Source organism: Penicillium daleae (genome assembly GCF_028827525.1).
Source record: "Penicillium daleae strain IBT 16125 chromosome Unknown utg000002l_segment0_segment0, whole genome shotgun sequence".
In the NCBI taxonomy this organism is placed as follows: Eukaryota; Fungi; Ascomycota; class Eurotiomycetes; order Eurotiales; family Aspergillaceae; genus Penicillium; species Penicillium daleae.
The window spans coordinates 2,743,992-2,771,890 of record NW_026623150.1 but is presented as its reverse complement, the minus strand read 5'-3'; the positions used below and the strand labels follow the sequence as shown (position 1 = coordinate 2,771,890).

At 51.6% G+C, this 27,899-nt stretch overlaps 12 protein-coding genes across 12 annotated transcripts; 6 read left to right on the top strand and 6 right to left on the bottom strand.

The window, feature by feature from the left end:
* Positions 1–2,421: 2,421 nt before the first annotated feature.
* N7458_001989 (uncharacterized protein) lies at positions 2,422–3,245 on the bottom strand (the record flags this gene model as incomplete). The annotated part of the gene is made up of 3 exons (XM_056905372.1): positions 2,422–2,586; positions 2,682–3,044; positions 3,108–3,245. 3 exons carry the CDS (start codon positions 3,243–3,245, stop codon positions 2,422–2,424), a joined length of 666 nt encoding a protein of 221 aa, XP_056769479.1.
* Positions 3,246–3,547: 302 nt separating this feature from the next.
* N7458_001988 (putative alcohol dehydrogenase) lies at positions 3,548–4,733 on the bottom strand (the record flags this gene model as incomplete). Its single annotated transcript, XM_056905371.1, has 2 exons — positions 3,548–3,844; positions 3,924–4,733. 2 exons carry the CDS (start codon positions 4,731–4,733, stop codon positions 3,548–3,550), a joined length of 1,107 nt encoding a protein of 368 aa, XP_056769478.1.
* An 895-nt stretch (positions 4,734–5,628) lies between these two features.
* Positions 5,629–6,636, bottom strand: N7458_001987 (uncharacterized protein; the record flags this gene model as incomplete). The annotated part of the gene is made up of 1 exon (XM_056905370.1): positions 5,629–6,636. The coding sequence occupies one exon, from the start codon at positions 6,634–6,636 to the stop codon at positions 5,629–5,631; it is 1,008 nt and encodes a 335-aa protein (XP_056769477.1).
* Positions 6,637–8,317: 1,681 nt separating this feature from the next.
* Positions 8,318–13,057, top strand: N7458_001986 (GYF domain-containing protein; the record flags this gene model as incomplete). Its single annotated transcript, XM_056905369.1, has 3 exons — positions 8,318–8,412; positions 8,563–8,989; positions 9,071–13,057. 3 exons carry the CDS (start codon positions 8,318–8,320, stop codon positions 13,055–13,057), a joined length of 4,509 nt encoding a protein of 1,502 aa, XP_056769476.1.
* A 521-nt stretch (positions 13,058–13,578) lies between these two features.
* Positions 13,579–14,280, top strand: N7458_001985 (YdeI/OmpD-associated family protein; the record flags this gene model as incomplete). Its single annotated transcript, XM_056905368.1, has 1 exon — positions 13,579–14,280. The coding sequence occupies one exon, from the start codon at positions 13,579–13,581 to the stop codon at positions 14,278–14,280; it is 702 nt and encodes a 233-aa protein (XP_056769475.1).
* A 315-nt stretch (positions 14,281–14,595) lies between these two features.
* On the bottom strand, positions 14,596–15,428 carry N7458_001984 (uncharacterized protein; the record flags this gene model as incomplete). Its single annotated transcript, XM_056905367.1, has 4 exons — positions 14,596–14,681; positions 14,744–14,851; positions 14,908–15,175; positions 15,243–15,428. 4 exons carry the CDS (start codon positions 15,426–15,428, stop codon positions 14,596–14,598), a joined length of 648 nt encoding a protein of 215 aa, XP_056769474.1.
* Positions 15,429–15,473: 45 nt separating this feature from the next.
* On the bottom strand, positions 15,474–15,779 carry N7458_001983 (uncharacterized protein; the record flags this gene model as incomplete). The annotated part of the gene is given in 2 exon segments (XM_056905366.1): positions 15,474–15,681; positions 15,697–15,779. 2 exon segments carry the CDS (start codon positions 15,777–15,779, stop codon positions 15,474–15,476), a joined length of 291 nt encoding a protein of 96 aa, XP_056769473.1.
* A 1,376-nt stretch (positions 15,780–17,155) lies between these two features.
* N7458_001982 (PHP domain protein) lies at positions 17,156–18,586 on the top strand (the record flags this gene model as incomplete). The annotated part of the gene is made up of 1 exon (XM_056905365.1): positions 17,156–18,586. The coding sequence occupies one exon, from the start codon at positions 17,156–17,158 to the stop codon at positions 18,584–18,586; it is 1,431 nt and encodes a 476-aa protein (XP_056769472.1).
* A 1,071-nt stretch (positions 18,587–19,657) lies between these two features.
* N7458_001981 (bZIP transcription factor) lies at positions 19,658–20,985 on the top strand (the record flags this gene model as incomplete). The annotated part of the gene is made up of 3 exons (XM_056905364.1): positions 19,658–19,741; positions 19,798–20,800; positions 20,858–20,985. 3 exons carry the CDS (start codon positions 19,658–19,660, stop codon positions 20,983–20,985), a joined length of 1,215 nt encoding a protein of 404 aa, XP_056769471.1.
* Positions 20,986–22,561: 1,576 nt separating this feature from the next.
* Positions 22,562–24,034, top strand: N7458_001980 (putative aminotransferase family protein (LolT); the record flags this gene model as incomplete). The annotated part of the gene is made up of 3 exons (XM_056905363.1): positions 22,562–22,643; positions 22,703–23,294; positions 23,350–24,034. 3 exons carry the CDS (start codon positions 22,562–22,564, stop codon positions 24,032–24,034), a joined length of 1,359 nt encoding a protein of 452 aa, XP_056769470.1.
* A 458-nt stretch (positions 24,035–24,492) lies between these two features.
* On the top strand, positions 24,493–25,172 carry N7458_001979 (beta-class carbonic anhydrase; the record flags this gene model as incomplete). The annotated part of the gene is made up of 4 exons (XM_056905362.1): positions 24,493–24,578; positions 24,635–24,672; positions 24,742–24,881; positions 24,939–25,172. The coding sequence occupies 4 exons, from the start codon at positions 24,493–24,495 to the stop codon at positions 25,170–25,172; spliced, it is 498 nt and encodes a 165-aa protein (XP_056769469.1).
* Positions 25,173–25,673: 501 nt separating this feature from the next.
* On the bottom strand, positions 25,674–27,262 carry N7458_001978 (putative RING finger domain protein; the record flags this gene model as incomplete). Its single annotated transcript, XM_056905361.1, has 4 exons — positions 25,674–25,938; positions 26,019–26,456; positions 26,550–27,055; positions 27,137–27,262. 4 exons carry the CDS (start codon positions 27,260–27,262, stop codon positions 25,674–25,676), a joined length of 1,335 nt encoding a protein of 444 aa, XP_056769468.1.
* Between the last annotated feature and the right edge of the window lie 637 nt (positions 27,263–27,899).

The following is a 27,899-nucleotide window of genomic DNA, read 5'->3' as shown; positions in this document are numbered from 1 at the left end:
TACTACCGCCCGAAACCACGGAATCAATGGGAGATGTGGTTCCGCATTTCTAACACTCTTCACGCATCCACACCCAAGATCGCGCCCAAAGATCGATAAGAGACGGCGCGATGTTCTCCCGCTGCACAGGAAAACGTGGTGGAGCAGATTTTCCGCATTCTACCAGAAAAATCAAGCTAACCGATCCTCGCAGTGGAGACGTGCAATAGCCCACAGCGTGACAGCAAATAAAAAATGATTCCTGATACATAGGGCAACTTCCAAATCCTTCCAACTCACCTGTCGGGCCCTCGGGATGCAAATCTACTCCGGAGTCCGTCCTTTCTCCTGCACGTCCTCCTGCCTCTATACCAGATCGAGGAAGCCCGCTACTCGGTCCGCGGTGTGCGCTGTTACAGTTGTCCAATGACAGCGTTTACTATGGGGTGTTGGCCGTGGCATGCTCTCCTATCCCATCACTTTGAGCTCAGGATGAGTTTAGCTCCTTCTCTACTCCGTATTCCTGTCGGACCCGAGCATCCACAACCCACTTTTTTTCTTTTCGCACGTTTGCCTCTTCCATGGGACCCCGACTCCTACCAACAACAGTAACCATCCCGTACAGTAGCTTGAACTGACTCTCGAAAAGGCGCCCACCACATCTTTCTCCCAGCGAACATGGCTGGTGGAATGATGATCCACTGACCCTCGTTATTCTGGGGCCTGCTTGTGCACCGTTCAAGTTGCCAAGTTCATTGAACCTTTCTGCCAAGGTAGGCAGCAGTTCCAGCCAGTCCCCATCTCTGGCTCCATTCCAGCTTCTTCTCCGAAGGTGTCTACGAGACGGAATAATTGGTGCCAAGTCTGTGCTTGAACCTCGGCTTTGACAGCTCCAGGAGTATTCATAGCAAAGGAAGTGCACCGTCCAATAGGACTGGCTATACAATAATGCACTCGCACGGCCCTGCGAAGTACGAATCGGGTAACAGGGTCAGTTCTTTGTCCATCTTTAGTGCCCTTTACATAAGCCTTTCTCATGCTTGAAGAGGTAAAAACAACGAAGCGGGGACACTAGATGGAAGAAGGAAAAAGATCTATCAGAGGAGCTATTATTGGGTACTTTGTGCGTTGAGTGGTGCAGGACTCTCGCCTAAACTGTATACATTTGGTAATGGACCATTGTCTCCTCAGCAGGCCTTTGCATATCGACGTCAACATCATCACCAGTAGTATATCGCAAGTATTAAAAAACCGTGAAAGCCAAACGTGAGGCTTCGGAACCTAACCGAGCCGGAACGAATCGGGGACCCTGAATCGGATGCACGACCAACTGAGACTTGTTCTTGGGCTTCACCATGGTGCTTTTCTGGATAACCCTAAGGTAGGCACGGGGCACTGCTTGACTAATAGGTCACGACACTCCTTCGCCGTGATTCACCAGTCGCCTGCAAATTCATGCAAAGCTCAACTGGGCTTGAGTTGTGAGACTCGTGAGACATCTGTCTGTCTCACTCGATCCCCAAAGAGGAATAGGGGGAAAGCGGCCAGCAAGCTTAGGTCTATTCTTAGCCAGTGGGAACGAACTCAAAACTTCCCTTTTTTAGCCGGATATCTGGGGGGGGGAAGGGGGGTTTGGCAAGATCGCCTGCAACGGTGACAGTTGATGGTCTTAGATTTGGGCCTTGTGTTTTTCGCAGATTTAGGGCATGGGAGTTGGTTATGCTTTTTGCTTGGTTGATCAAAATAGCTTTCGGCTTAGTTAAGTTACTCGGCAGCGTAACGGCGCTCAATAAGAACCAGCCAAAGCGGGTTCCCCTTTATTTTATTTTATTTTATTTTTGAGATGGATAATTTGGCCTTTAGCTGGACGCTAGGTTGGCCTGATCGACGTAGCCCTACGCGAATAAGATGTGGTTATAGCGATGACACTGATTTTTGATGTTCTAGCGGTCTGAAGCTTTATTTTCTTTTTTCTCTCGCTTAGGTCTGAGTTTGGAGCCGATGTAACAGTAACAGCTTATCTGGGTCGATCTATCTGCCGAGAAGAAACATGAGCTGCCGCCTGAGCCTATGTGAACTACTGGTTACCAGAGGATGTTCCAGGTGGGCGTAGACGTCGACACTGACTATCGAAGCTGGAGGTCATCAGAAACTGCAAATGTCGAAGCGGTCTGCGAACTGTTGAAGTTGCCACTGGGCGCCTGAGGATATCTGCTGTATACATGTCAAGCTAAAATGAAGCAAGGACTGTCGCTGACCGAAAGACAGAAAAAAGAAAAGCCAATGCAGGACGATAATCGCCAGAGGTAGTCCCAAAGATGATGGCGTGTCCTGACTTGTCCCTGCATAACGCCAGTATTCCATGAATGCCCGATTTCTTTGTGCCCTGCCCAAACTCCGGAATATACCAGATCGTGTGGAAGAGAGGTTATTGAGAGTCGCTCAAAGGATGGTAGAGCTCTGCTCAACTGAGCGGCCGTAGCAGATGGGGTATAGCTTCGACCAGAAGGCATACTTCCCCGGTAGGATGTCCTTCTTCTCAAGCAGCCATCTCGCAAAGGGCGCTTCGGTTTGGAATGGATTTGGGCTGCGATATGCTGCGACCTGCTATATGTGTAAGCACAGGCAGGCATGCGATGTTCTATTTCTCCGAAATCCCATGCCATTGCGAGCGCTCTGGAGAGTGGGATGCACTTTCTTACCTCTTCGTACCGACGGATCGCCTGATAGTGCTGGCTTGAGAGACCAAGCTTTTCTATGGTCTCCTCCTGAACCTGCTTCGAGGCATTGATATACGCGCGTGAGATGATCTCACGCTCCGCGATACTCTCGGAGCTGATGGCGGTTCCTCCCATCATCTTTTTGTCCTGATGAGCATGGACAACGTCGATGAGACGAGTCAATATATCCGCCTCGTAGGTTTCGAATAGAGGGCATTGGAATTCTTTGATGTGCCGCTGGAGGAGGAAGAGCTCGCGCTGGAGGCGACCGGCATTGACCTTCAGCTTTGCAAGACGGCAAGCAAGGTTCTCGTTGGACATGTGCAGTGCTGCTTGGGCACGACTCTGAATAATCAAAGTTGGTATTTTGTAAGATATGGTCCTGTTGTCGATGTCGGTGATACATACTAAATTTTCTTTTTCGTACCAAGCACAAGAATTATATGGCGGGGAGACAAGACTTCCAGGCATCAGCTGCGTCGAAGCAGTACCTCGAGACTGTAAGCCGGGTGGTTTCATCGAACGAGACTTGCTCTCGGTGGCCATGATGAAATGGAAGCCGACGGAAACTGGTGGATGAAGGGCTGTGCAATATATGAAAGAATGGGGTTGAATGCAACCGGCTCACTGTGATGGGATACGTGAACGGATTGGAGTGAGCAGCTTGAATAGAGGAATCTAGGCAAAGGCAAAGGCAGGAGAATCTCTTGATGTCTGGCGACGACAAAAGTGCAGGCAAAGGAAGGAGCCACACTCGTTGGCACCCGCCAAACTCGAGCCTTGATGGAGCTTCTTAAAGTTCATGTTCATTTATCTCATCAATGGGTCATGATCTTATTCTGCTAGATTTACAGCTTGCTGCCTGCATGCTTTCCAAATTCGATAACCAGTTTCCCAAATTGCTTGCCGTGCTTCATGTCCTCGAAGAGTCCGTCTATGGCAGCCAGGTCGTCAATGTCGGTCTTGAGTACTCTCGATACAACAGGTTGAATCTTCTCGGCAGCCACAAAGTCGACCATCTCCTTGAACTCCTTTCGTGATCCCATTGTGGATCCACGGACATCGATGTTCTTCAGCACAGTCTGCATCGTGAATGGCATCTTGGGGGAGACGGTCATGCCATAAACAGAGAGAACACCACCAGCCTATTCATTATCGTCAGTCACAAGCCTCGAACATTGCAGTTGCCTGTAAGCATTGTCGCCAGATGATCAGTCAACTCACCTTGAGCAGCCGAGCAGACTTCTCAATCGAATCGCCGCCAGCACCGTCGATGATGGCGTCAAAGTTCTTCTTGCCAGAAGGAAGCATACCCAGCAGCTTCTTATCCCATCCATCTTCTTTATAGCTCACGCCACCAGCAGCGCCAAGCTCAATAGCCTTCTGGATCTTCTCCTGGCTAGAGCTCGTCACGAAGACATGAGCTCCACGAGCGACCGCAAATCGGAGCACCATCAATGCAACACCACCGCCAATACCGGTGATCAAAATGGCAGCGCCGTCCTTGGTATTTCTCTCGCCAGCCTTGGAGACCAGGGCTCGCCATCCAGTCAAACCCACCAGGGGCAAGGCCGCAGCCTCCGCGTCGGAGAGGTGAGCGGGCGCCTCTTCGACCTCCGATTCATCAATAGTAATATACTCCTGCAGAGTACCCTTATCATAGAACTTGGTGCCTCCCATAATTCGGTATCCAGTTGCCTCCTCTGGTCCATCGGGACAGTCTTTCCAGCCAACGCCTGGGTTCAGAATGACGCGTTTGCCCTGCCATTTGTCGGCATTCGACACATTAGGGCCCGCACCAACCACAATTCCAACCCCGTCTGCGAGGAGAGGAACATCGAATGTCACGCCGGGGTATAGGTGCTGGCGGAGGAAGAGGTCTCGGTGGTTGAGGGAGGCGGCGGTCAGCTTCACGAGCAGCTCTCGCCCTTGCGGGGAAGGCTGGGGCAGGGTTCGCAGTGTAAGCGGATAGTAGACCTGGCCCGGCTTGCCGGGCTTGCCATCAATGGTTGAAATATATACTGCCTTGGACATTTTGCTCTCTATTGAGGTCGGTATGTCTTTGGTCAAGTTGAGAAATGAATGAAGCCGCTTATTGTTGGTTCGTGCGGGGATGCTCGTTCTTATCGATAACCGAGGCTTGGACAGTGAGGATGATGGAATCACAGTCAAGCACTTGGCAAGAGGGAATTATGGATCAAGCGGTTATACAAAGATGACTTGTAGATATGTTTCAAAATCCAGCTGCACAGGCCAGACTTTATGTGTAATTGGACGTGGGAGATCCCTTTCGTGCGTCCCGGGGACCTCGGCCCGGGTATGGAGAATGGTTGACATTAGTAATTAATCGTTTGGAGATCAGCAGCATCCCTGTCTCCAATTTGGAGTACATAAGGCTGCATAGTGATTACACGGTCGATTCCTGTCTCAATGACCAGATATTCATTGTAGAATAAGGAACAAGTCTGGGCACCATTGTCTATCTGACTATGAGGTCTGTTTTTTGCCCTTTTGCGGGGTAGGCAGGGCATAGGTTCTTCTAATCACCTATAGAGAAGAATGGTCTTTTTTCCAAGATTGTGGACAAGCTCAAAGGTGATCAGTGATTACGATATTCCGATTAGGTAGTAAATACCAGGTCTGAGACAGAGCCACTCTCTAGGTACAATAATCAGCTTCCAACGGCGGGTTAATGACGAGCACCAAAAAATGCTCGACAAGAGAAGTTTCAATTATCTTTTGTCGACATTCGATTGTAGAACGGAAGTAGAACGGAATGAGTTGAAACACTGATACCTAGAACAATAAGCTCTTTTCTATGATAGATATTTCTGTCAAAAATAATCTTTCCCTTTCAAGCGCGCCCACTACACATACTAACCGAGACCTCGACTGTCCTGTTCCAGCAACAAAGCCCTCAGAGCCAAGTCTACCGCAGGACATAAAATACGGGATGTCCCCAACAGCACTCATTACAGAACCGCCAATCATTCGGCAACTCATACTCAACTTTCTCACCTCCAGCCCGAGTTTCCGCATCGCTCTCCGAACTTGTCTCCTCATCGTCATTCGTCGTGTCAGAGGATGAGTCTGTCGTGTAGTGGCGGTGCCGACGGTGTCGGCGACGCCGGTGGCGATGAGATCGAACCTCTTCGGGCTCAGATGAATGTTTACGATGTCCCTTTTGATGTTTGCCAGGGCTCGTAGATCGAGAAGACGGTTCCTGGGCAGGCTCGACGTGTATAAATCCACAGCGACATGGAACCCGGTGATCGGCAAGAACTGGATGAGTCCCAAAGGAGTGTGGATGATGCTCGTAGAAGTATTTGGGTGGCATGTGGTCCTCTTTGGTTGTCTCGACGGGCCGATGAGCGGCCTGATAGCATTCTGGGCAATGGCAAGTGAAGGGTGCCTTGAGCACGACATGATCGGAATGGGATGCATGGCGGTGGTGGTGATGATACGGATGTTGAGTAGTCCATGGGACATGCACGTTGGTGCTCCAGTTGGATTCGGTATCACTTTCATGTCGTCGTGGCGGCTCACCAGGCTTTGGTGCCTTTCGATGATGCTTGGTCGAGTGCTTGTGCGTATATGGTAGATGCTCGGGCTCGGGCTCTTGCTTTGAATGGCCTCGATGGCTATGAGTGTGACGTGGGCGTGGTGGAACCGAATTCGACCTCTCTGAACTATAGCCGGTTGAAGAATTGGTTTTGGCCTTGCGCGCCTGCTCTCGTGCTGCATATGCACGCCGTTCGGCGGGAGGTGTTGTGGGAGAGGAGCATCGAGAAGTGCGTCCTCTCAGGGGGGAAGAACGGCCATCTTGTGCATTGATCAAGATGGGATGAGGGTGCCCATGGCGGAGACGGCCGGTGAAGGCTCGTATGCCCTTACCTGCCGTAAAAAACCCAGGGTATGGGTGTTGCGTTGAGGGCATTATGGGTGGATGGGGATGTCTTCTGTCCCGTGAGCTTTGCCGATAGACACGGGAAGATCCGAAGTTAGAACTGTCTCGCCGGAAGGAGGACAAATTGATGAAACAAGACAATTGGAGCAAAGAGCTTAGAGGAAAGCTGTAGCAAAGAATTGCGGGATCTACCAAAGGATGAAGATCGGAAGAAGCGAATGAAGAGAGATGTTATGTATTCTCGGATCTATAGAGGCTCACACTGGGTCCCTCAGGTCGTTTGAAAGCCGATGCAAGCTGAGACCATGAGTGACCATCAGAACAAAGAATGAGATAAAGCATTGTTGTCGGGCAAGCACTCGCAGCAGCCAGAGGTCCAGAGTTAGAGCAATTCTAGAGTTTGAAGCAAACCTGTATGTTTAGGAAATGGTGCCGACGTCAACAAAGAAAAGTCTCTGCAATAAAACAGATCAAAAAGAATGAGATTCTGATTCCAGCCATGAGGTCAAGTCCCCAGGCCAGACTTGAACAGACGAGACGGGCAACAGAGTGGGTGACTCAGAGTCAATGGAATCTTATGCTAGACAAAGGCCAGATGTAGCATTTCGGCGCGGGTGGTGGCTGGGGGGGTTAGAGAGGAGGAGAAAGGGATAAAGGCGAACATGCAGGTATCCCTCCCCTCCATTATGTCTGTTTGATTTTTCCGACTCTTTGACTGGGGGTCATTCCTTTTATTGCAATGTTTGTGCGTTGGAGGCAGCGTATCATCGGTGTGCAGCAAGGGCGAGCAGCATTCAAAGGCTCAAAATGCCAAGAGGCAGCACGACACGTCCAAAATAAGACCAATCCAAGCCAACTTTAACGGTTTGAAAGCACTCGTGGCCTCCAATGACAGGCAGAGTGTGGGGTTAGCTGGGTAGACGTGTATCATGAGTACTACCACGCCCGCAGCTTGCGGGAACCAAGCCACCGGATTCATAGATGCCAGTCGACATCATCGTTTATAGCTCTTTGAGGGCAGACGACGAGGGAGGGGGGAACCAAGAGCACTGTCGTAGAAATTGCTAGAAGATATTAGCTAACTGAACTTGCAAGAATTCTTGAGTTGAATATCCGTTGTTCATGATTGCACTCCGCAAAAAAAAGGCGGTTTCTCGAGAGTGATGATGTGTGTGGTGATGGGGTGGTGTGTGTGTGTAGTCACGACTCGGAGGACTCTGCTGGGAGTGTGGCGGGGGTCATTTTGGTTTTCTGATTACCGTGTAATTTTAGCTGGTTACATAGGGACATGGTCGCATTTGGCAACGCGACTCTCGTATCGAATACACGGTATTTCCGCCTCGGTGCGCCTATTGCCACAACCCGCTAATTCCATTTTTGCTCTGGAGAAACCCAAGCGAAATCGAGTTTCGATCTCTTCTTTCTTGTCGTGACCTTTTTAGTCTGGCGCTCGCATTCTTCTACATACACAACAACTCACCTCCCTCCCTCCACCTCCTCGAGCTCTTCGATTTGAACTAGCGTTCTGCTACATCATCTCATACACCCACATCCTTTTCAGGCCTTTGTCTCTCGTGTTTTGCGTTCCCATCTCCGTTCGCATCACACTTCTCGCACTTCCGCCACTTTCAAAGTCTCGCGACGAATACTTCCTCAACCTCTGTTGTTTTGTGGGCGATCTCGATCTGTCCAGCTCAACCTCGTTTCCATAATGCCTACACCACTTCCGTCGAGTTTTGCTTCGGCTGCCGCTGGCAACACCCAGGATGCCAGCCGGAGAGGGGATGGAAGCACTGGTGGAGAATGGTATGCTCCCAAAAGAACAGGCCCTGCCCACTCTGAGCCCAGAGCACCGAGTCACTTCACCGACTATGTTTGGTGTCTCCGTGCCGGCCTTGTTGCTACTCAATTAGCCGCAAGTGTGAGACCCAATGCTAACCTTGAACCACTCTGTAGGTCGCGATCCCGCATGAACGGAGCTACGCAGACCTTCCGGCGCCCCTCGGTGGCTACCAACCCTTCGCACACCCGGGACAGTAGCCAACTTGCTTCCGCCTCGACACCTACTGCCTCTGGGGCATATGTCCCTCCTCACCTGAGCTCAAATACCATGTCTAGTGCGCCGCGCAACGGGGATTCCCGATACTCCAAGGAGCAACTCCTAGAATTGTACAAGGCGCAACGGGACGCCGGTTCTTTGGGCAAGCATGTGGAGGACTACTTTGTGGCTGACTGGGATCCTCACACTGTCTCAGCTCCTATGAATGGGGCGTGGGGAAAGCGGGATGACCACAAGACCTCCGCCGGCCCTGAGGTGTGTTGGGATCATGGCGGCCAGGCCGAGCCCTTGGGACTGACTGATATGTCCGACGGTGAAAAAGAGGTTTGTTTCATCTCTAGTGCCAGTTGAGAACGCAGCATATGTGCTTGGTTTGGGTTGCTAAAAATTGGGTTTTCTTTGCAGTTATTTTCCGCTTCGGTCAATTCCCCTCTCAAGCCGCCACCCACAAACGCCCCAAAGGAGAATGCAGGCACAGGCACTACAGGTCGCAAATCGTCCATCTCTTACACCCAGGGCCACATGAATAACTACAATACCTCTTCCCCGAACGCTGCCCGCCCGAGTAACCGCCGCCGTGAGACTGGAGATTCTGTGGGCAATCCCATGTCACCTACTGGGACCAACACTCGATTCTTCCGTGACGAAGCCAACACCTCTACCCCTCCTCCCGCCCTCCTGCGTCGCAAGACCGATTTCCGCGAACCGAATGCCAAGGATGAAAAGGCAAAGGAAGGTGGCGCTGAAGCCGCTTCTCCTTTTGGTAGTCTGAAGCGCAGCTCCACCAACCCTCTTAACACGGCCGTTGGTGGCCCTAGCTCACCCTGGGGCTCTGCATCGGCTTCCCACAATGCCAACTTCTCGCCAATGGGCGCCTTTGGTGCCTTCTCGCTGGGTTCAAACACCGCACAGACTCCCACAACCGAGAAGAAAGCTGGGTTTGGAAGTCTTCGTGGAGAAAGCAGGTTCAAGGACCTACTCTCCAAGGAGGGTTCGGATGATATTGCAGGCTCTGCCAAGGACAAGTCTCTAGGCAACCTCGAGCGACTCGCGGAAGAGGACAGTGAAAAGCGCTCGCAGTCTCCTTGGGGAGACGCTGTCAAAACCCGTGCGAGCCGAAGCGAAACCAATCCGTTCGACGAGCCTCGCAGTGGCAGTGCTGCACTCGGTGGATCTCAGGACGTTGAAGCTCCCTCTCAGGCTGATCTTGGATTTGGTGCCTTTGGCATGACCTCCAGCATCCCTGGTTTCCGTGAGCTGATGCAGAGTCAAGAGAACTCGAGGAACCCCACCCCTAGCCTCCTCCAGGGACATGAGCCTACCAGCCCTACCAACACAAACCCCTATCAAAGTCCCCACGGCGATCGGACTGCCGCAGATGCAGAGGATGTCGACACTGATGGTTCGGATATTCAGCATCCCCAGCACCCTGGCCTGAGCGGTCTGCGTGATCCGTCTAATCCATTCGGCTCGATGAGACGGGTCGGTTCGGGTATGGATCTTCCCTCAATTGATCGCAGCCAAAACTCCAGCGTCAATGCGAACCGAAACTTCTCTGGCCTCGGTGGCCTGGGCGGTCTCTCGGGCCTGGGCGGGGCGTCAGGATGGCCGTCCAGCGATGCCATCGGCACCCCAACCCGTGAGCGTTCAGCATTTGTGGGTGGCTTTGGCGATCCTATCTTTGGCTCCATGGGCGGGCTTCAGTCCCCCAGCTTGTCCACTCTTGGAGGTGGTGGTCTCTTCAGCCCGCATGCCGGCCTCTCTGGTACCGCTAGTATCGGTCGATCAAGCAAGTTGGGTGCACTCTTCTCTGGAATGGGAGAGGATCAGGGCCGTTCAGATTCCGTGGGCTTGGAACAAGGCGATGGGCAGCAACCGGAGAGGACTGGACAGACAAGCAAGCCTGGCTCGAACTCTGCTTCCCAGACCCCTGTCTCTGCTGTCGGCTCAATCCCTGCTAACCTCACCCACGACCTAACTCAGGCACCTACTCCTGGTGGGTCTATCTCTGCTGCTCAACAAAGAACCATGGTCATGCCGGATCGGATGCGCTGGATCTACCGTGATCCGCAGGGCAACATTCAAGGCCCGTGGACTGGTCTAGAGATGCACGACTGGTTCAAGGCTGGATTCTTCAGCCCCGACTTGCAAATCAAGAAACTGGAGGATGGGGAGTTCGAGCCACTGGCTCAGCTAGTTCGTCGCATTGGCAACTCGCGGGAGCCCTTCCTTGTACCCCAAATTGGCATCCCCCATGGCCCCGAGCCTGCACCTGGTCAATGGCAGAATCCCAACCAGGGTTCGGCTCAGCCTCCGTTCCCCGGCAGCTTCCCTAGCTTTGGTACTACTTTGACCGCTGAGCAGCAAAATGCGCTCGAACGACGGAAGCAGGAGGAGCAGTATCTGATGGCACGACAGAAGGAACATCTTGCTCAGCAGCAGGCTATCATGAAGCAGATGCAGGTCCCTGGCGCTCCCCCGTCTCTGCAGCCCCAGCTTCAGCATCAATCCAGTGCCCACAGCCTCCATAGCCAGCCCAGCTTCGGCAGCATCGCCTCTCCTGCTGCTTACCAGCCTTCTCCGATCCAAGCTCCTATTCAAGGACAGCAGCAATCCCAGGGCATGCCCGGGTTTTTCGATGCCGCTGCCTCCCTTCGACAGGGTGGACTGCCCAATGTCCTTCCTGGAATGCTTGGAACCGACCTTGGTGGCCAAGATCAGCTCCCTGCCCTTCTTGATCGTTTGAACGTCGGTCGCCAGGATCCGTTTGCATTCGGCGCCGCTGGCTCGTTCTCTGGTCGCCAGCCGGACAGCTTCCTTCACTCCCAGCAGGTGGCGTCTATGCTCCAGGACCGCGCTCAGTTGCAGCAGGAGCAGGAGGAATTCGACCAGGCCAATGCCAACGACCCCTTTGACCAGGAGGCCCGTGAGGAACGCCTGCGCCAATTCCATGCCCTGAGGGCTCAGGAGGGAGAACTGGGCATGCGCACCGCCGAAGGACTTCCTACTCACCCTGCCGCCGCTCTGGAGCACGAGGCAGAGTCCTCGGCTACTGAGGCTGTGGATGAACTCGAACCCGTTGCTCTAGAGCCCGCTCTTACTCTGTCTCAACAAGTTCACAAGGCCGCTTCTGCTCAGCGTCAACAGCAGCAGGAGCAGGAGCAACAGAACCAGTCTGCTCCCGAGTCTGCCTGGGGTTCCCAGGTTGACAATGCTATGCCTCAGCCCTTCCCTCCACCTCCGTCTGCCTCTCCTTTGCCTGCTCCCGCCGCCCAGCGCAACCGTCAGAATGTTGCCGAGTCTTTGGCTGCTGGCTCTCGTTCTCAGACTCAAACTCCCGTTGATTCTGCGCCCACTTCTGTCGCGCCATGGGCCAAGGACACTCACGAGGTGCCCAAGGGTCCTTCGTTGAAGGAGATTCAGGAGGCCGAGGCTCGCACTGCTGCTCAGCGTGAAGAAGTTGCTGCGGCCGCTCGTCGCGCCCAGCTCCTTGCAGAGCAGGAGCGTCTCAGCCAGGCCCAGGCGCAAGTTGTTCCTGGCCTTCCCTCATCTGCCAACTGGGCCAGCGCTGGATCCCCCGCTACTCCCTCCGCCGCCGTTTCTCCTTGGAATACTAAGAGCCAGCCTGTCCAGACCAACACCGCGACTAAGAAGACCCTCGCCCAGATTCAAAAGGAAGAAGAGGCTCGCAAGCAGCGTTTGGCTTCTGCTGCTGCCGCTGCCGCTCAGACGGCCACTCCCAGCCCTCCCGCTTCTGTCGCTAAGCGTTACGCTGACCTTGCCAGCAAGGCCCCAGCTCCTACTGCTTCTCCTACCGTTGCTGCTACGGCTTCTGGTGCTTGGACTACGGTCGGTGCCGGCGGTAAGGCTAAGGCTCCTCCTGCTGCTCCCCTTGGCCCTCGCTCAGCCAGCGGAACCATCCCCATTGCTCCCGCTGCCGCCAAGCCCCGTCCTGTCGTTGCTACTCGCACAACCGTTGGTAGTATCCCGCAGTCCAACCCCAACCGGGCTGTTGAGGAGTTCACCAAATGGGCGAAGCTGGCCCTGGGCAAGGGTCTGAACAGCAACATCAACGTGGATGACTTTGTTCAGCAACTTCTCTTCCTCCCCGCTGAGGCTGAGATCATCTCCGACTCCGTCTACGCCAACTCCCAGACTCTGGACGGCCGCCGCTTCGCGGATGAGTTCATTCGCCGCCGTAAGCTTGCCGACAAGGGCGTTGTCGACCCTGTCTCCCCCAGTGCCTTCGCTGAGCAGAAGAACGGTGGTGGCTGGTCCGAGGTTGCCAAGAAGGGCTCCGCTGCCAGCGCTACTGCTTCCCAGCAGCGAGATGAAGAGGCTAGCAATGCCGCGTTTAAGGTTGTGGCTCCCCGCAAGAAGGGCAAGCGGTAAACGTTGAGCTGTATTTGTCCGATTATTGTACGGGGTATCTAGGGGAATCGTGCATCTAGTTGCCTTGATTTATTCTTTTGGTCAAGCTCGAGCTGACACGCGTGACGGGACCGTGTCTGCTACGTGCCGTCAATCTGTTCTGGACTATCTGTATCAACATACTTGTTTGTTAGCAGCATTTGAAATGTATTTTGTGCATGTATTCGACTCTTTGTTTGTGTAGATCTCGTAGAAGCAAACTCATCGTCGCAGGTCGGGAATAATACCAAGACTTGGTTGGCTAGTTACCATTTCGGCTCTAGTGCTTGACCGTAAAGAGACGCCAATGTCTCGGCGCGGAGAACATCAGGCAGAGCACAAGCCACATCAGACCTGGCACAAATCATGAACCTCTCTAGATTCAACCTCACTCATAGCTTCAGCTCAACAATCTACCTGTCATCCCTCAAATTCTCCCATTCATCTCGCATCCTAAACCACATCTCTCCTAGACTCATCCACACCCCCTCTCATCCCTTCCAATGCCCCCCAAATCCCCTAAACCACCCCCATCAGATCTGCCAATCCACTCCTTCCCCACAGCCAAAGCCCTAGAAATCTTCCTAGACCAAAACCACACCACAGCCCCAGGCTTCTACCTCAAACTCGCCAAAAAGTCCTCCGGCATCCCGTCCATCACCGCCCCGGAAGCCGTCGAAACAGCCCTCTGCTTCGGCTGGATCGACGGCCGCGCCAACACCCTCGACGAAAACTGGTGGCTGGTGCGGTACACCCCACGCCGCGCAAAAAGCATCTGGTCCCAGAAAAACGTGAACACAGTGGCGCGCCTCGTGAGCGCGGGGCGGATGCGGCCCGCCGGGTTGGCGGCGGTGGATGCTGCTAAGGCCGATGGACGGTGGGAGCGGGCGTATGCGGGGCCGGCGAGTATGGTTGTTCCGGAGGATTTTAGGGAGGCGTTGGCGAGGGTGGATGGGGCGGGGAGCTTTTTTGAGGGGTTGAAGAGGAGTGAGAGGTATGCGGTTTTGTGGAGGGTGGAGACTGCTTCGGTGGCGGCGAGGGGAAGGAGGATTGAGGCGTTGGTTAGGATGTTGGCGGATGGGAAGAGGGTTGGTGAGACGGTGGCGTCTGCGGTGGGTACGGAGAAGAGAAAGAAGAGTATAGTGGATGATGGAGAGAATGAGACGAGGAGGAAGAGTGCGAGGGTAGCTGCGAAGACTAAGTGATGGAAGATTGAAGGACTCGGTGAGGATCGGTATACATTCTTCAGAGTGCTTGTACTTGATGGAAGCTGTTAATGGAAGCTGATAGGATCTGTAGAAAGCGTTTGAAACCAAAGGATATGGCTCAAGCCCTGGACATAAGATCGGAGTCATGGTTTTCCTGTACAATGAACTATAAAAGGGCAAATGTGTTCCAGGCACAGCCTTCACAGTTTTGATTAAACTCTAAGCATACATTTCCCAATCTCTAATATACATCTCTTCCGCCGAGGCAGTCTAGTTGTGCTTGGCCTTCAACTTGGAGAAAGGAAGCATCCATCAGTCCCACATAGCACCATCACCGTTAGGGTTGGGGATGTTAGTCAGGTTCCTGTTCTGCTCAAGGGTGGTGAGCATGGTGAAGTCTGCTGAAGCATTAGCTCGTGAAAAAAAGAAAATGAATGACTTGAACAGGGAAGGTACTGACGGTTGTAGAACTGCGGGTCAACGCAGCTGGTGCAGCTGAGGACATCCTTGCTGAGGAGAACAGAATAGACGTCGTTGGGGGTACCGTAGGAGTCGGGGGAGTAGACATCTTTACCTTTTATCAATATACTGCTGCTCAAGATACGAAGGAATGGTAGATCATACCGTTCTCATCAAAGGTGACGAGGATCAGAGTGTTCTTCATGAACTGCTCGTTGCTCTTCATAGTGTTGATAATGTACTTCAGGTCGGTCTCGGTGTAGGTGACGTTGGTGTCGTGGGCATCGTTCTTCAGAGTGGGAGTGTAGAACATGTACTGGGGAGCGAGCTGGCCCTTGGCAATGTCGGCAGCGAAGTGTTCCTCGGCATTGACAATGTTCCGGCAACGAGCGACTTTCTCGCGGATGTTGTCAAAGGACATGAAGGGGTTGTGCTTGCTAAATTGGATTATCAGTATATGTGTCGTAACTTTTAGCAGAAACTTGGAGGAGTAGTCTCACCGGACGTAGCCCGAGGTCTTGTTCTGGTGGATAGGGTTGCAAGCACCACCAGCCAGAGGGTAGTAGCCCCTCCTGGTAGGCCTTCCACGAGATACCAGCAGGCTCGAAGATGTCGACCAAGCTGCTCTGGGTGGTGTTGTGATCGGCGTCATCGTAGACACCAGCGGCAGTGGTACTGGCAATCATGGTGATGTAGTTGGGTTGGGAAGGGTGGGTGGTGCCTATTGATAATTAATATCGAATTGCAAAAACAATTGACACGTATAGATCATGCATTCTTACCCTGGCAGCCGTCAACAGGACACCAGAGTCGGCCAGCAAGCGGTAGAAAGGGTCAGCCAAAGCATTGACCTTGTTGGTGTTCTCCATAACGATCACCACGAAGCCTAGTGTTAAGATATTAGTATCCAATTGAGATGAATTGAGGCGGAAATGCAACCTACGGTCAAATCACTTTCCCTCGAGGCCCTTGGCAATCGGCACAGCCGAAGCGGCGGCGAGGAGCCCCGAGAAGACGAGGCCACTAGTGAACTTCATTGTGACACAGGTAAGAAAGTGAGCGAAGGTGATAGCGATCCGATGATGAAGATAAAGGGAGTGAGTTGGATGTCTCTCGAAGATCTTTTCTTGCTAAAATCTGGGCAATGCTCCCCTCATAACTCATAAATAGCTTGACCGTGCGCAGAAGTTGGCTTTACCCGTCCTCGCCGATTGAATAATGATATCCCCTGCTAAATTGCCTCTCGTATTTTGTTTGACTGAAATCCACGTGGTAGGCTCCCATCCATGCTGAAGCCGCAAGTTCTGCCTGTGTGCCACAATTCGGCCGTCCATTTCCTTGTCTGTTGTGTCTTGTTGCTTCTGCTGCGTGCGACGGAGTGACGATCCTATGGGTTGACCCGTAAAGGCAATGTCAATTTCAGTTTGCCTTGACCACCACCGAAATAGTGGGCCTAATCCCGGGTACTGTACCAGGCATCATTATTTCAACGAGATAGCACCAAACTCGGTCATCGATCTTGGTTTCGATGCCTGTGGTCCTTCTAGAATGCAGCAGGGTCCAAAGTGGAGCCCGAGCCTGGAGATTTGGGAATTCTCACAGGCGGAACCAGACAAGCTTAACCCGAAAAAGCCTGACGTGCAGGACCCACGTGGGCTGAAGCAGTGGCTGAGAAACTTTGCCATCACGATGTCAACATGCCAGGGCTCAGATCGCTCGTGATATTTATGGTCCCTAGACGAAACAGAGAAGCAAATTCCCGCTCTATTTCTCCGACAGTCCTTGGCAATGACTCCTTGCGGGGGAACGCATTGACAGAGCACTCTGTATGAGGATAAAAGCTCACCAGCCACCTTTTCCACTGTGTCTATGCGCCTTCCTGTTTGGGACCGGTAAACATCCAATATCAGAACGTAGTTTGCTATGATTTTGATTCCATTAGAGACATGATCATAAATCCTGGGCTCTTTTCAAAGGTTCTACTACGACCACGTCTTCTGGTTTCGGCATTGTCACGGTGGACATGAACAAGCTCATCAACAATTTGCATCTCAGTCCGAGACTGGAGAGCTAGGTTTTTCGATCAATAACCCTACAGGACCCTGATCCTATTTTATACCCCTGACACCTTCAAAGCTTGGTACCGCCGGCTAAATTGGTAATTGCGATCGGCACAGCATATCTGGGCAACCCAACAGACCACCCACGTGGGTTGGGACAGGGTAATATTCATCGACTCTGATACTCATTTGATGGGTATATTTACCGGTTAGGGATATTCCTTCATTCGCACCCCAGAAATGATTATATCCATATAGCTATATAAGAGAAGACGATCACTTGCTTCACAGCTAGCGACGTCTCAGCTTCCGCAATTCCTGTTTCGCTTCTCGTTGGAGCGGAGTCGATCAAAATGAAGGCCACTACAATCCTTCCCTTGATGGCTGCCCTCGTGGCTGGTGTCTCTGCTCGGGCTCCTGTGACCCTCAACTTGACTGGCCACATCGATGCCTCCCAGGTCATGTCATTTGTCTATGTTCCATTCCAAGTCGAGCCTGAGACTACCTCGGTCTATGTTCTGCAGAACTACTCCCTCAAGGGTCAGGGTAACGCCCTCGACCTGGGTGTCTTTGATCAGCGTGGATTCCAGCTGCCTAACGGTGTGAACGACACCTTTGGAACTCGTGGATGGTCCGGTGGTTTCCGCAACAACTTCACCATTACTCCCTCTTGGGCTACTCCTGGCTACAACCCTGGTGCTATCGAGCCCGGTACCTGGAACGTTGCTCTGGGTCCTTACCAGTCCGTCCCCCAGGGGATCGATTGGCAATTGCAGATTGTCATGAGCTTCGACCCCGTCGACACTTACTTCTCTCCTACCTTTGCACAGGTCGACTTTGACACTGTCGGTCAGTTCGAGCAGCAGGAGTGGCTCCGTGGCGATTTCCACATGCACACCGTCTACTCCGATGGAAAGTACACTCCCAATGAACAGATCCAAATTGCTCTGGCCCAGAACCTGTCTTTCATATTCTTCTCCGACCACAATACCGACAGTAGCAACAACATCATCGGCGCTTACCAGCAAGCCCTTGCCCCGAATCTCCTGATCTGCCGAGCCATCGAAGTCACCACTCGTCATGGACATTGGCAAGCCGCTGGTCTCGACCGGGAGCAGCTCATCGACTGGCGTTACCAGGATGTTGCCGGCTTTGTCGAGGCTACCGAGCAGGTTCACCGTGCTGGCGGTTTCGTCTCCGTCAACCACCCCTTCGCCGCCTGCCCGGCCTGCAACTGGGGCTTCGATGAATGGGACCACAACGATGCCATCGAAGTCTGGAATGCCGACTTTGACCCCACCGACCAACAGTCCATCCAGAAGTGGCACGAGCTTCTCGTCGCTGGCAAGTTCACCGCTGCCATCGGTGGCAGTGACTCCCACTCTCCCCCATCCTTGAACGGTATCCCCACCACCGTCGTCAACGCCCGCGGCCGCACACAATCGGCCATCGTCGCTGCTGTTAAGAATGCCCGCGCTTATATCGTCTCGGGTCCCGGCAAGTCGATGTCATTCAACGTCAATATGCGGAACACTATTGCTCAGATCGGTGACAAGGTTCACGGAAACAGTGCTGGTGCCCAGGCCTCCCTGGCCGTTGAGGGTATGAGTGGCCAGAAGGCTTGCTTCATCTCGGACAAAGGTTACTTCTATAACACTACCATCAGGGATGGAGAGACTCTCCAGCGCCCGCTCCCTGCTGGCCTCAAATTTGTGAGAGTGGAGGTCCGGAACGTCACTGATGATTTCGCCATTGGTCTGACCAACCCTGTCTGGTTCATTTAAACAGATGTGGAATTCAAGATTTCAATGTGTGTTGAGAATGGGAACATTGAATATGAGGGACAAAAATGAGAGAGGCATTCTTTCAAGCGATTAGATGTTATGTTCTCCATTTTTGCTTATAGAACTTGAAAATATAGATTTCATTTATCCATGTTCAAGCGGGATTCAGTCCTGAATAGCAACTTTGGTCATGGCGAGAAGTTACGAAAAATGTTAAGTGTTGAAACTACTTCCACCCTCGTGAATCGAACCGAATCGAACCCCCGACCCGTGCGTCACCATACAAACATTTCGCGACACTCAACGATGCTCCTATACTTCACCACAATGCTCACACCCAACAAATACCATATTTACACGGCCACTATTATTATTAAAAGGATTTAAAAAATGATTATTATATTCTCCTAAATCTAGAGATCGATTTGATTTGAGGAAGCTATGAAAAAAAAAAAAATTTGAAAAAAAATCTAGCCACGTGTGGTGGCCTCGGTGTCCGGTCAGCATAAAAAGGAGCTCACCCTCCAGCGCAGAGGAGGACCATTTCCTAGAAGGAGCCCGTCTGGTGGGAAACTCAGCCGAAGCGTCATGGTTTCCTATACCACTAGACTATGGAGGTGGAGGGTAACTGGGAGGAACTGGAACTGGGATATAACCCCTAAAGGGTTTGCATTTGAGGCTTTTTGTACACTGAATTTGGAAATGCCAGAGGTGTTACAAATCCTAGCATCCTCGATCTTCTCCCTTCTGCCAATCACAGGACAACTTTTAATTATAATAACAACATAAGCTTCGTTAATCAACTAACTAGGTTAGTTCAAGCAAGAGCAGGTTGCTTGGTAATACAAAGCTGTCCATCATGCTGATTAATGTATCGATTTAAGGCAGGCGGAGTTCGGATGGGGCGCTGTGGCAAACCCTCACGGATTTTTCGATTACTCAACTCTCCGACTCCCCGACTCCGACGATTAATCCAACCTCGCAATATCCTGGTCGTTACTTTGACTACCCATCTCAGTACAACCTTGCGATCTTCTGCACAGAAAGAGAGCTCACACGAAGCATTTCAAGATGGTCGAAGATAAGATTGATGCACCCGCGCCCCGCAAGCGAGGCCGGCCACGAACCGTGACGGACGATCAGCAAGTTCCGGAAGTGGGTACTCGATAAGCCACTACACCGCGAATTCATAGCTAACTCGATGACTGCAGAGACGTCGAAAGCAGCTTCGCGTCGCCCAGCAAGCATATCGCAAGCGAAAGGAAACCACGATCGTCAATCTGCAATCTCGCGTACAGGAACTCGAATCGGGCATCGAAGAGCTCAGCGAGTCGTTCCTTTCATTCAGTAATCTTCTTTTCGAGTCCCAGGTTCTCCAAAATCACCCTCGTGTCACTTCTGCGCTCCAAAAGATTACGCAGCAATGCGTATCACTCGCCAAAAGTGGCTGCGACGAGCCCCAACAACCGACACCAACAGAAGCATCGCCGGCAACACCTCCCAAGCTCAGCACTCCACCAGATTTAGATCTATACTATGATTCGCTCACCACACCAGTTGATTTATTGCCGATGATAGACGACACTTTCCAATCCCCGCCAGATCTTTTGAATCAATGGCCAGCCTCGCAACAAATACCTCCCACGCCACCATACCAAGACCAAGCACTTCTACCATTCGGAATCGTTTTGTCGTCGCCGAATCTTCCTTTCATATCGTCTCCAAGCCCTCAATCAAATTTCCCGAACACCATATCGCCCAATAATATCATAAAGCAAGGGCGCTGGACACTTTCGCACCGTATTGTTCGGCAATGCTGTGAATATGGATACCGTCTATTATCGAGCTCGTCTACAGACGATCCAAAGATTCAGGCGATCTTCGGAAAGACATTAACTATCGCGGAGCGCAATCGGTTGATCTCGCGTTTTTATGCTTCCATGCATGATGAGAGTGGGGATACAATTGAGTTCAAAACAAAGGTTCTCAGTCCTCTTCATTCAAAGAAAAATAACTACTCGCCCGAACAACTCGCGCTCTCGTCCAGAACGTGGCAAATCGTCACTGAATCTGGCGCTGATGAATGGTTGGATGCGAGTGGAGTGCAAAAGCTTATACAAGAAAGAGGCATCCGGCTCCAGGATAACAGCTCGCCTCTCTCTAGTCCTCGACTTAATTCAACTCCACAGCTTAATGTGGCGAGCTTCATTAGATGTGAGTGATCAACGTCATTTTCTTCTACTCCCGAACGGGTTTCTAACATTGTTGCAGTCCTCTGCCTAGTCCCTATCTGTGTTGGTACTGGACCGGCGTTCCGGAAGCGCGATGTTGAGAATGCGCTACGCCTTGCGACCTCAGAAAATCCTTGGGCTTTCGACGCCGTATGCGAAATACCATGAAACAAGTATAATAATAAGAATTTTCAATAGATATAATCTCGTCTTAGGGGAAAATCTCGGGAAGGAATCGCTTTTGAATTTGAGAAAAGGTTTCTGGTCCATGGTTTTGGATTCCTGATCGATTTTGTTGGATGGTGTCCTGCGAGTGTCTTTGTCCTTGGAAACAACTCCATTCTCCCAATACTACTCCCACAAAATTTATTATAATACAGTATGCTCCCATTTCCACGTTCAACTTTTCTTTTTGTGGCCTAGTCCTTCAAACACACCACGACAGCACCGATAGAACCTAGCCAATTATCAAGTTTACCGCATGGGTCGTCCAACTAGTGCCCTCGATCATACAAAGCTAGAGATCCTCCTGGCCAACAGGTGTAACCCAAACAAAAAGAAAGGTTCCAGCAAGCTTGCGATCTCCCTTCAAACTGAAAATGAGAAGTACAATGCCAGCTGCAGCATTTCTGCATCCAATTGCAGGACCGAGCACTGCCTTTTCCGCATTGGGATTCGCGATACCGAAGACTTCGATAACTTGACAAACACAGTAAGTATAATGGGAATTTCTTTGAAGTAAATGAATCTTCGAACCTTTTATGGCGTTAAACTGCCAGAAATAAGCGCTCGATATCAGCACGAGGCCAACAGTGCGTAGGAGAAAGTCTGTCGTTTGACGGAGCACGGCGGTTGATCAGCGACAAAGAATTGTATCCCATATGGTATTGAGCAGCTATATGTTTCTTGAGGTTTTTTGATTGAGACTATTCAGATGAATCTAGACTATTTATCACGCTCTGTCCCGACGGGCTTCAAGCTTTGGCGTTTGCCGGAAATTGGTACAGTTCGTATCCAGAAGCCGCAAAGACCGATGGCAACGCCCCTCCTTTTCTTTCACTTGTGGTGCTTACCTTTCATTCACCGGTTGGCTAGGACGCTCTCACTCTCCGATTCTCAAAAATTGACGCTTATCAATATAGCTGTATAGCTGTACGGGTGTCGAAGTCTTGGCCTGCAATGCGGTTATCGTCGGCATACGATTTCGCTCCGTATGCGAGGTTGGGGGAAATACGAGACGAAGTATGGAAGTACAAGATTCCAGTCTGGCAAAGGGTATACCAACTTTCTCTGCATGAATTTTTGATAAAACAATTCCTTCGGGCACGATTAGAAGAAGACCCATCAGATCTGTATAAGCTTAAACTGACAGCTTTAACTACAGTAGCTTGGATGTTGATCAAACTCTAGAGGTGGTGGGAAACGATTCGGCGGGGGTCGGCCGTACACGCCCTTCGCGTGGGACTTTTGTGGATCTGAAGATGCAAAGCCAATCCACTGATTGGTCCCGCGGATGAAGGTGACTCAATCTTGGCCAGGTTGCAATGGAGCTTAATACCCCTCACGGGATTTTGGAAATATTTATACAACTACCACAAGCACAATCACATTGAGCGACTGACTCATTGTGTCGCTATACAACTTTCATATCTGGATCTTTACCACTATCTTTAAAGCCATCCTCAAAGAAAACTCAATTCTTATTTGTCTTTGCCAGCACAGCGATCAATTGCCTTTCGGCATAATGGGTTCCCTTCAGACTCCCTTCGGCAAGCCGATGCTCAAGCATTGGCTGTTCGATCCATCTTATAGAAACCTCAATCATGGTATCCATCGGCCATATGAAGTCTCCGAATGAGCTGCGACGCTGACACTAAATCACCAGGCTCTTTCGGCGCACATCCAGCAGCTGTCCGCGATGTCCAGCGCGCCTTCTTAGATCTCGCCGACCTGCGACCCGATCCATATATCAGAGTCCAGCATGCAAAGCTTCTAGAAGAAGCGCGTGGCGGTCTCGCTAAGATACTCAACGCGGCCAAAGACGAATGTGTCTTTGTGAAAAACGCTACTACCGGCGTCGCAACTGTGTTATACAACCTAAACTTCCAGGCAGGTGAAGCTGTCGTCTATTTCGAGCCTGTCTACGGCGCCGTAGAGAAAGGACTGGTCTCGCTGCAAGAGCATTCTTCCCTCCAGACTCGGAAAGTGCCCTTTCAATTCCCCATTTCCGAGGGCGAACTCGAACGACAATTCCGCGACGTGGTTCAAAAGACGCGTGCCGAGGGTCTCAAGGTTCGCGCCGCGGTTTTTGATGCCATTGTTAGCAATCCTGGTGTGCGCTTCCCCTTTGAGCGGTTTACTGCTATCTGTCGGGAAGAAGGCATACTGAGTGTGATCGATGGTGCCCACGGCATTGGACACATTCATCTTGATATGGGGAAGCTGCAACCCGACTTTTTCATCTCAAATTGCCACAAGTAGGAGACCAACGCACCTCGAATGACAACCGGCAGATACTAACCCTGTATCTAGGTGGCTGTATACTCCTCGCAGCGCGGCAGTTCTATACGTCCCCAAGCGCAACCAGCATCTCCTGCGCACGACGCTCCCCACTTCCTGGGGCTTCATTCCCGGAGCCGACTCCCCTGCAACCATGGCTTCAGTCCTTCAAGATGCGAACTCAGTCAAAACAAAGACGCCATTCGAGGAACTGTTCGAGTTTGTCGCAACCAGCGATGACTCCGCGTACATCTGCGTGCCCGCCGCACTAAAATTCCGGCAGGAAGTCTGCGGCGGCGAAGATGCCATTATCTCCTACTGTATCAAGCTGGCCAACGAAGCCGCTGATGCGGTTGCGGCGATCCTGGGAACAGATGTCATGCAGGAGCCGGATCTGAAACCAGGTGAGAAGAGCAGTATGCGCCAGTGCGCGATGACAACGGTGCGCCTGCCTATTGGCGTTTCTGATGATGGATCTGCGGTGCCTGGGGCAGCTGTGACTGTCACTTCCCAAGACGCTGCTCGCGTGTTTGGATGGATTCAGACGACTCTTATGGAGAAGCATGATACTTTTGTGCCGGTTTTCCGCCATGGACCATGGTTATGGACACGTTTGAGTGCGCAAGTATTTTTGGAGAAGAGTGATTTTGAATGGCTGGGGGGTATTCTTCGTGAGATGTGCAACAGAGTCGTGAGGAAGGAGCAGCCAAAGCTGTGAGCATTGCTTCCAACTTAATATCTACAGAATCTAGCATAAATACAAATCCTATGATAATTTTCACTTAATGTGAGCACTGGAATAGCTTGGTCAAGGAATCTAAATGTAGATCGCCCTTACTTGGGCAGCGAATCCTCTGAGTCTGAGTAGGAAGTCTATGGCCATCATATTACCCCAAGCGGAACTGCTATACTGTCAACAAGGTCTGACATGAGCATTCAGCTAGAAAACATGCAAACTGAGAAAAAGGTAAAAACTGCAAACATCCCTGTGTCTTGTCATTGGCCCGTAGGTTGGTCAGCTCCATCACGCCATCAATACTCGAGCTATCCGAAGATCACATCATCTTACTCCAAACACCTCAATGCGGGGAAACTCCCACCTTCTTACATATCGTCTCCTGTCCCCAAGGTCCTTTTGAACTACAGCAGCATCACCGTTGAACCACTATCTCCACCATGTCCGTCGCAACTGAATTCGAAGCCGCTAATGCGAAATATGCCGCCTCTTTTACGAAAGGGGATCTAGCGCTGCCACCCAAGAGGTATGTTGATAAATTCGAGAAGTAAGAAACGGAGCTGACCGAGATTATCTGAATAGAAAGGTTGCTGTGGTAGCTTGCATGGATGCGCGTCTCGGTGAGCCCCCAAAGCACCGGCCCATATATCTCACTCTGCTATGAAGACACTGGTTGACCCTCTATCCAGACACTGCTCGAGCCCTCGGTCTCGAAGAGGGCGATGCCCATGTCATCCGCAACGCAGGCGGTCGAGCTAGCGATGCGCTTCGTAGCATCGTCATCTCGCAGCAGCTTCTCGGAACTCGAGAGATTGTCGTCGTGCATCACGTTCGTGACTTCATTACATTGTTCGCATTGAGCATTCTAGCTGACTGATTCAAATAGACCGATTGTGGTATGCTCACCTTCAGCGACGAGGTGATTCGAAGCAAGATTCGATCGGAGATCAAGCAGGATGCGGATCATATTGCGTTCTTGCCTTTTGGGGATTTGGAGCAGAGTGTGTTAGATGATATTCAGATTCTGAAGGAGAGTCCTCTGGTACTAGATGTTCCTATCACTGGGTACATTTATGAGGTTGAATCGGGGAAGATTGTTAAGGTTGGAAGTACTCTGTGATTATAGGAGGTAGGTTGGGGTTATCTCTACCTGCTGGACATGAGCTAGTATAATTAATGATTGCTACCATTTCTTAGTATCCTCATGTTTGATGACCATTCGACAGTGATCAAGATCATGTCTAAATTGTGGAGATTCGATGGATTTTCTTTATGATTTCGTTGTCGAGGGACACTCAAACAATTGGGCTTTAGTAGGTGTCTTCCATCCATTAGGAAAGGGCAAGGGCAATGTGGGGATAAGACAAAGGAAAATGTACACATGTAGAAACGAAAATGTAAGGACCAGCCAAGACATGACACAAGAAACCCGCCTGTGTAGAAGGTGAAGATGGAGCTGGCTGGAAAACAAGGGGTATGAACTGTGAGCCAGGCAGAAAAGAAAAGCCCAGCCATGAAAAACTTGTGTCACCATAAGAACCCAGGATGTCCATGACCCAAAGTAAAGAAGAAAGAAAGCCCGAACGCTGCATATCGTACTCGTCATCATATCTTAATCATATCAACTGCTACTACCACCGAATCGGCTCCAAACCCAACCTGTTATTCCGCCACGGGAACTTTCGCCTCCGCTTCCACGTCGTGTGCCAGGCTCGCCCATCTCCGGGGTAGGGGAAGTACGGCTTGATCTCGATCTAGAAGACCGAGCGCTACGGATACTTTGCGAAGTGAAAGGAGATGAGCGACGACGCCGTCTCTGGGGTGAGGAATCGGGACTGTCTGGGATCACGACCGGATTCTCGCTGGTGCCTTCGCCGGGGCTTGTGCTACACAATGTTGTCAGCCGAGCAGATTCTCGGTCGGCAGCTCATCATGGCCACCATGACATAGCCACGATTCAACTTACACGCCAGTCGCATTGATGCTCCTTCGGCAGTGTGGACAGGTGTTATGCTGGCTCAGCCATGCTTTGATGCAGTCGAAATGGAACCAGTGGGTGCAGGGCAGTACTGTCACCTCGGTGCCGAGTTCCACGGAATCCATGCAAATCGAGCACTCCGCCTTGCCGTCCGACCCCATCATCTCCCTAGTCATCTTCTTTTTGGGCAGCGAATCAATGTCGGAATCTGAAGCAGGGGGAGGGGCCGTGTCTTGTTGGGTATGGTCGATCAATTGCGATATGACCCGATCGAGCTCTTCCTGAGAATAAACGGCATCGCCATTATGGCCCATGTTCATTAGAGCCGAGAGCAATGCGAAAGGGTTCTGCAAAGCCATGCCCTGGGCGCCGCGTCCGGCCGTATTTCTCTGAGTTCCGCCGTTGGCTTGGAGAGCATCGAGAAGGCTGCGGTGACGAAAGAACCGCCAAGAGTTAGCTACATGGAACGATACCATACACAAGAGGCATGCTTGGATAGGGGGGATTTTGGTCACTCACTCGGCTAGGCTTTGCAAAGGAGCTGTTATTTGTTGCGGACCATTCGGGTCATGGGGGTAGTGACCGTCGTGGCGTCTGGCACGTTCTTCCTGAGCTTGAAAAGGATCATGCATGACATCCGATCCTCGCATGCCCGCTGCATGAGCGTGAGGGGGCATTCCCATTCCTGGGCCCCGCTGTGTCTGATGGTTATCGTACGTCCCCGACAGTCCCTGGAATAAAGTACCAAGGCTCTGCATCATCAATGGCAGCACTGGATTTGGCTGAGCATCGTGGCGTGACGGGTAGCTGCTACCGATCGTGGTGCTGGAGAACGTGAAGCGGCCATCGGGGGACTGGTACGAACGGTGGGAGTATCCAGGGGATCCCGACTCCATCCAGCCGGATGTCCGAGGTGGTATTGATCCTTCTTGAGCCCACGGGTTATGATCTGCCCACGGGTTTACTGGCGGCGATTGGGGTTCTGCTTCGCGTTCAGGCTCAGGGCTTTCCGGGGGGATTTCAATCTGCAAAAGAGAGCGGGGTTAGAGATACGGGGGCCAGGACAGAAAAGCAAAGACAAAAAGCAAAGATCAGTTGCCACGTACAATCTCAGTGAAATCAGATTCGCAGTGTGGGCACTTCTGGCTGTTATCACTTCCGTCTTCCCTGGTGTCCAGCAACCAGACTCCGCCACAAGCATGACAGAAAACGCGATCGCCGTTGTCGGCCATATCCGCCCAGAGATGGCGCGAGGAGGCCAGAAATGTCGTAAGGGAGATAAAAGCGCGTGGACACACAGGAAAGTGATAAAAAGGAAAGAAACAAAGGATGGAGAGTCAAAAGTTAAGTCGCCGGGCGTGGAGGCGCGGAGTCACGAGTCATGGTCTTATCAGGCGCGGGGCAGGGCCAAACGAGAGGGCTGCGTTTGTCGGCAGTTGCCTCGGTCGATCAAACAAGGCGAGTCCAAAGCTCAGAGGGAGATGAACGAGGGAAAATCAGGCGACTGAGGCAAGATGAAGCGAAATTTGACGTGTTCAATGCGACGAGTTCCTCTTGAGTATGACGTCGGCGCCTCCAGTTGCCTGAAGTATATGCGATCTAGGTCATGAAACAAGCGACACAGCAAGAGAAGGATGAAACCAACGTTATTTTCAAGGACCGTTGATCAACGGCAGAGGTAAAAATAGCCCATGCATGAGTATCAGGCAGCTTCGTTTCTTTCGCCAGTGAGACGTCTCGGAGGTTTGGTGATGCAAGTGGCAAGGAGGGCGAGGCGCGGACGAACAATCTGGAAACGTCCGCTCTTGATACATGGGGAACCAAACAAAGCCAGACGAATATAAAGAATGGACTCGAAATATTAAATGC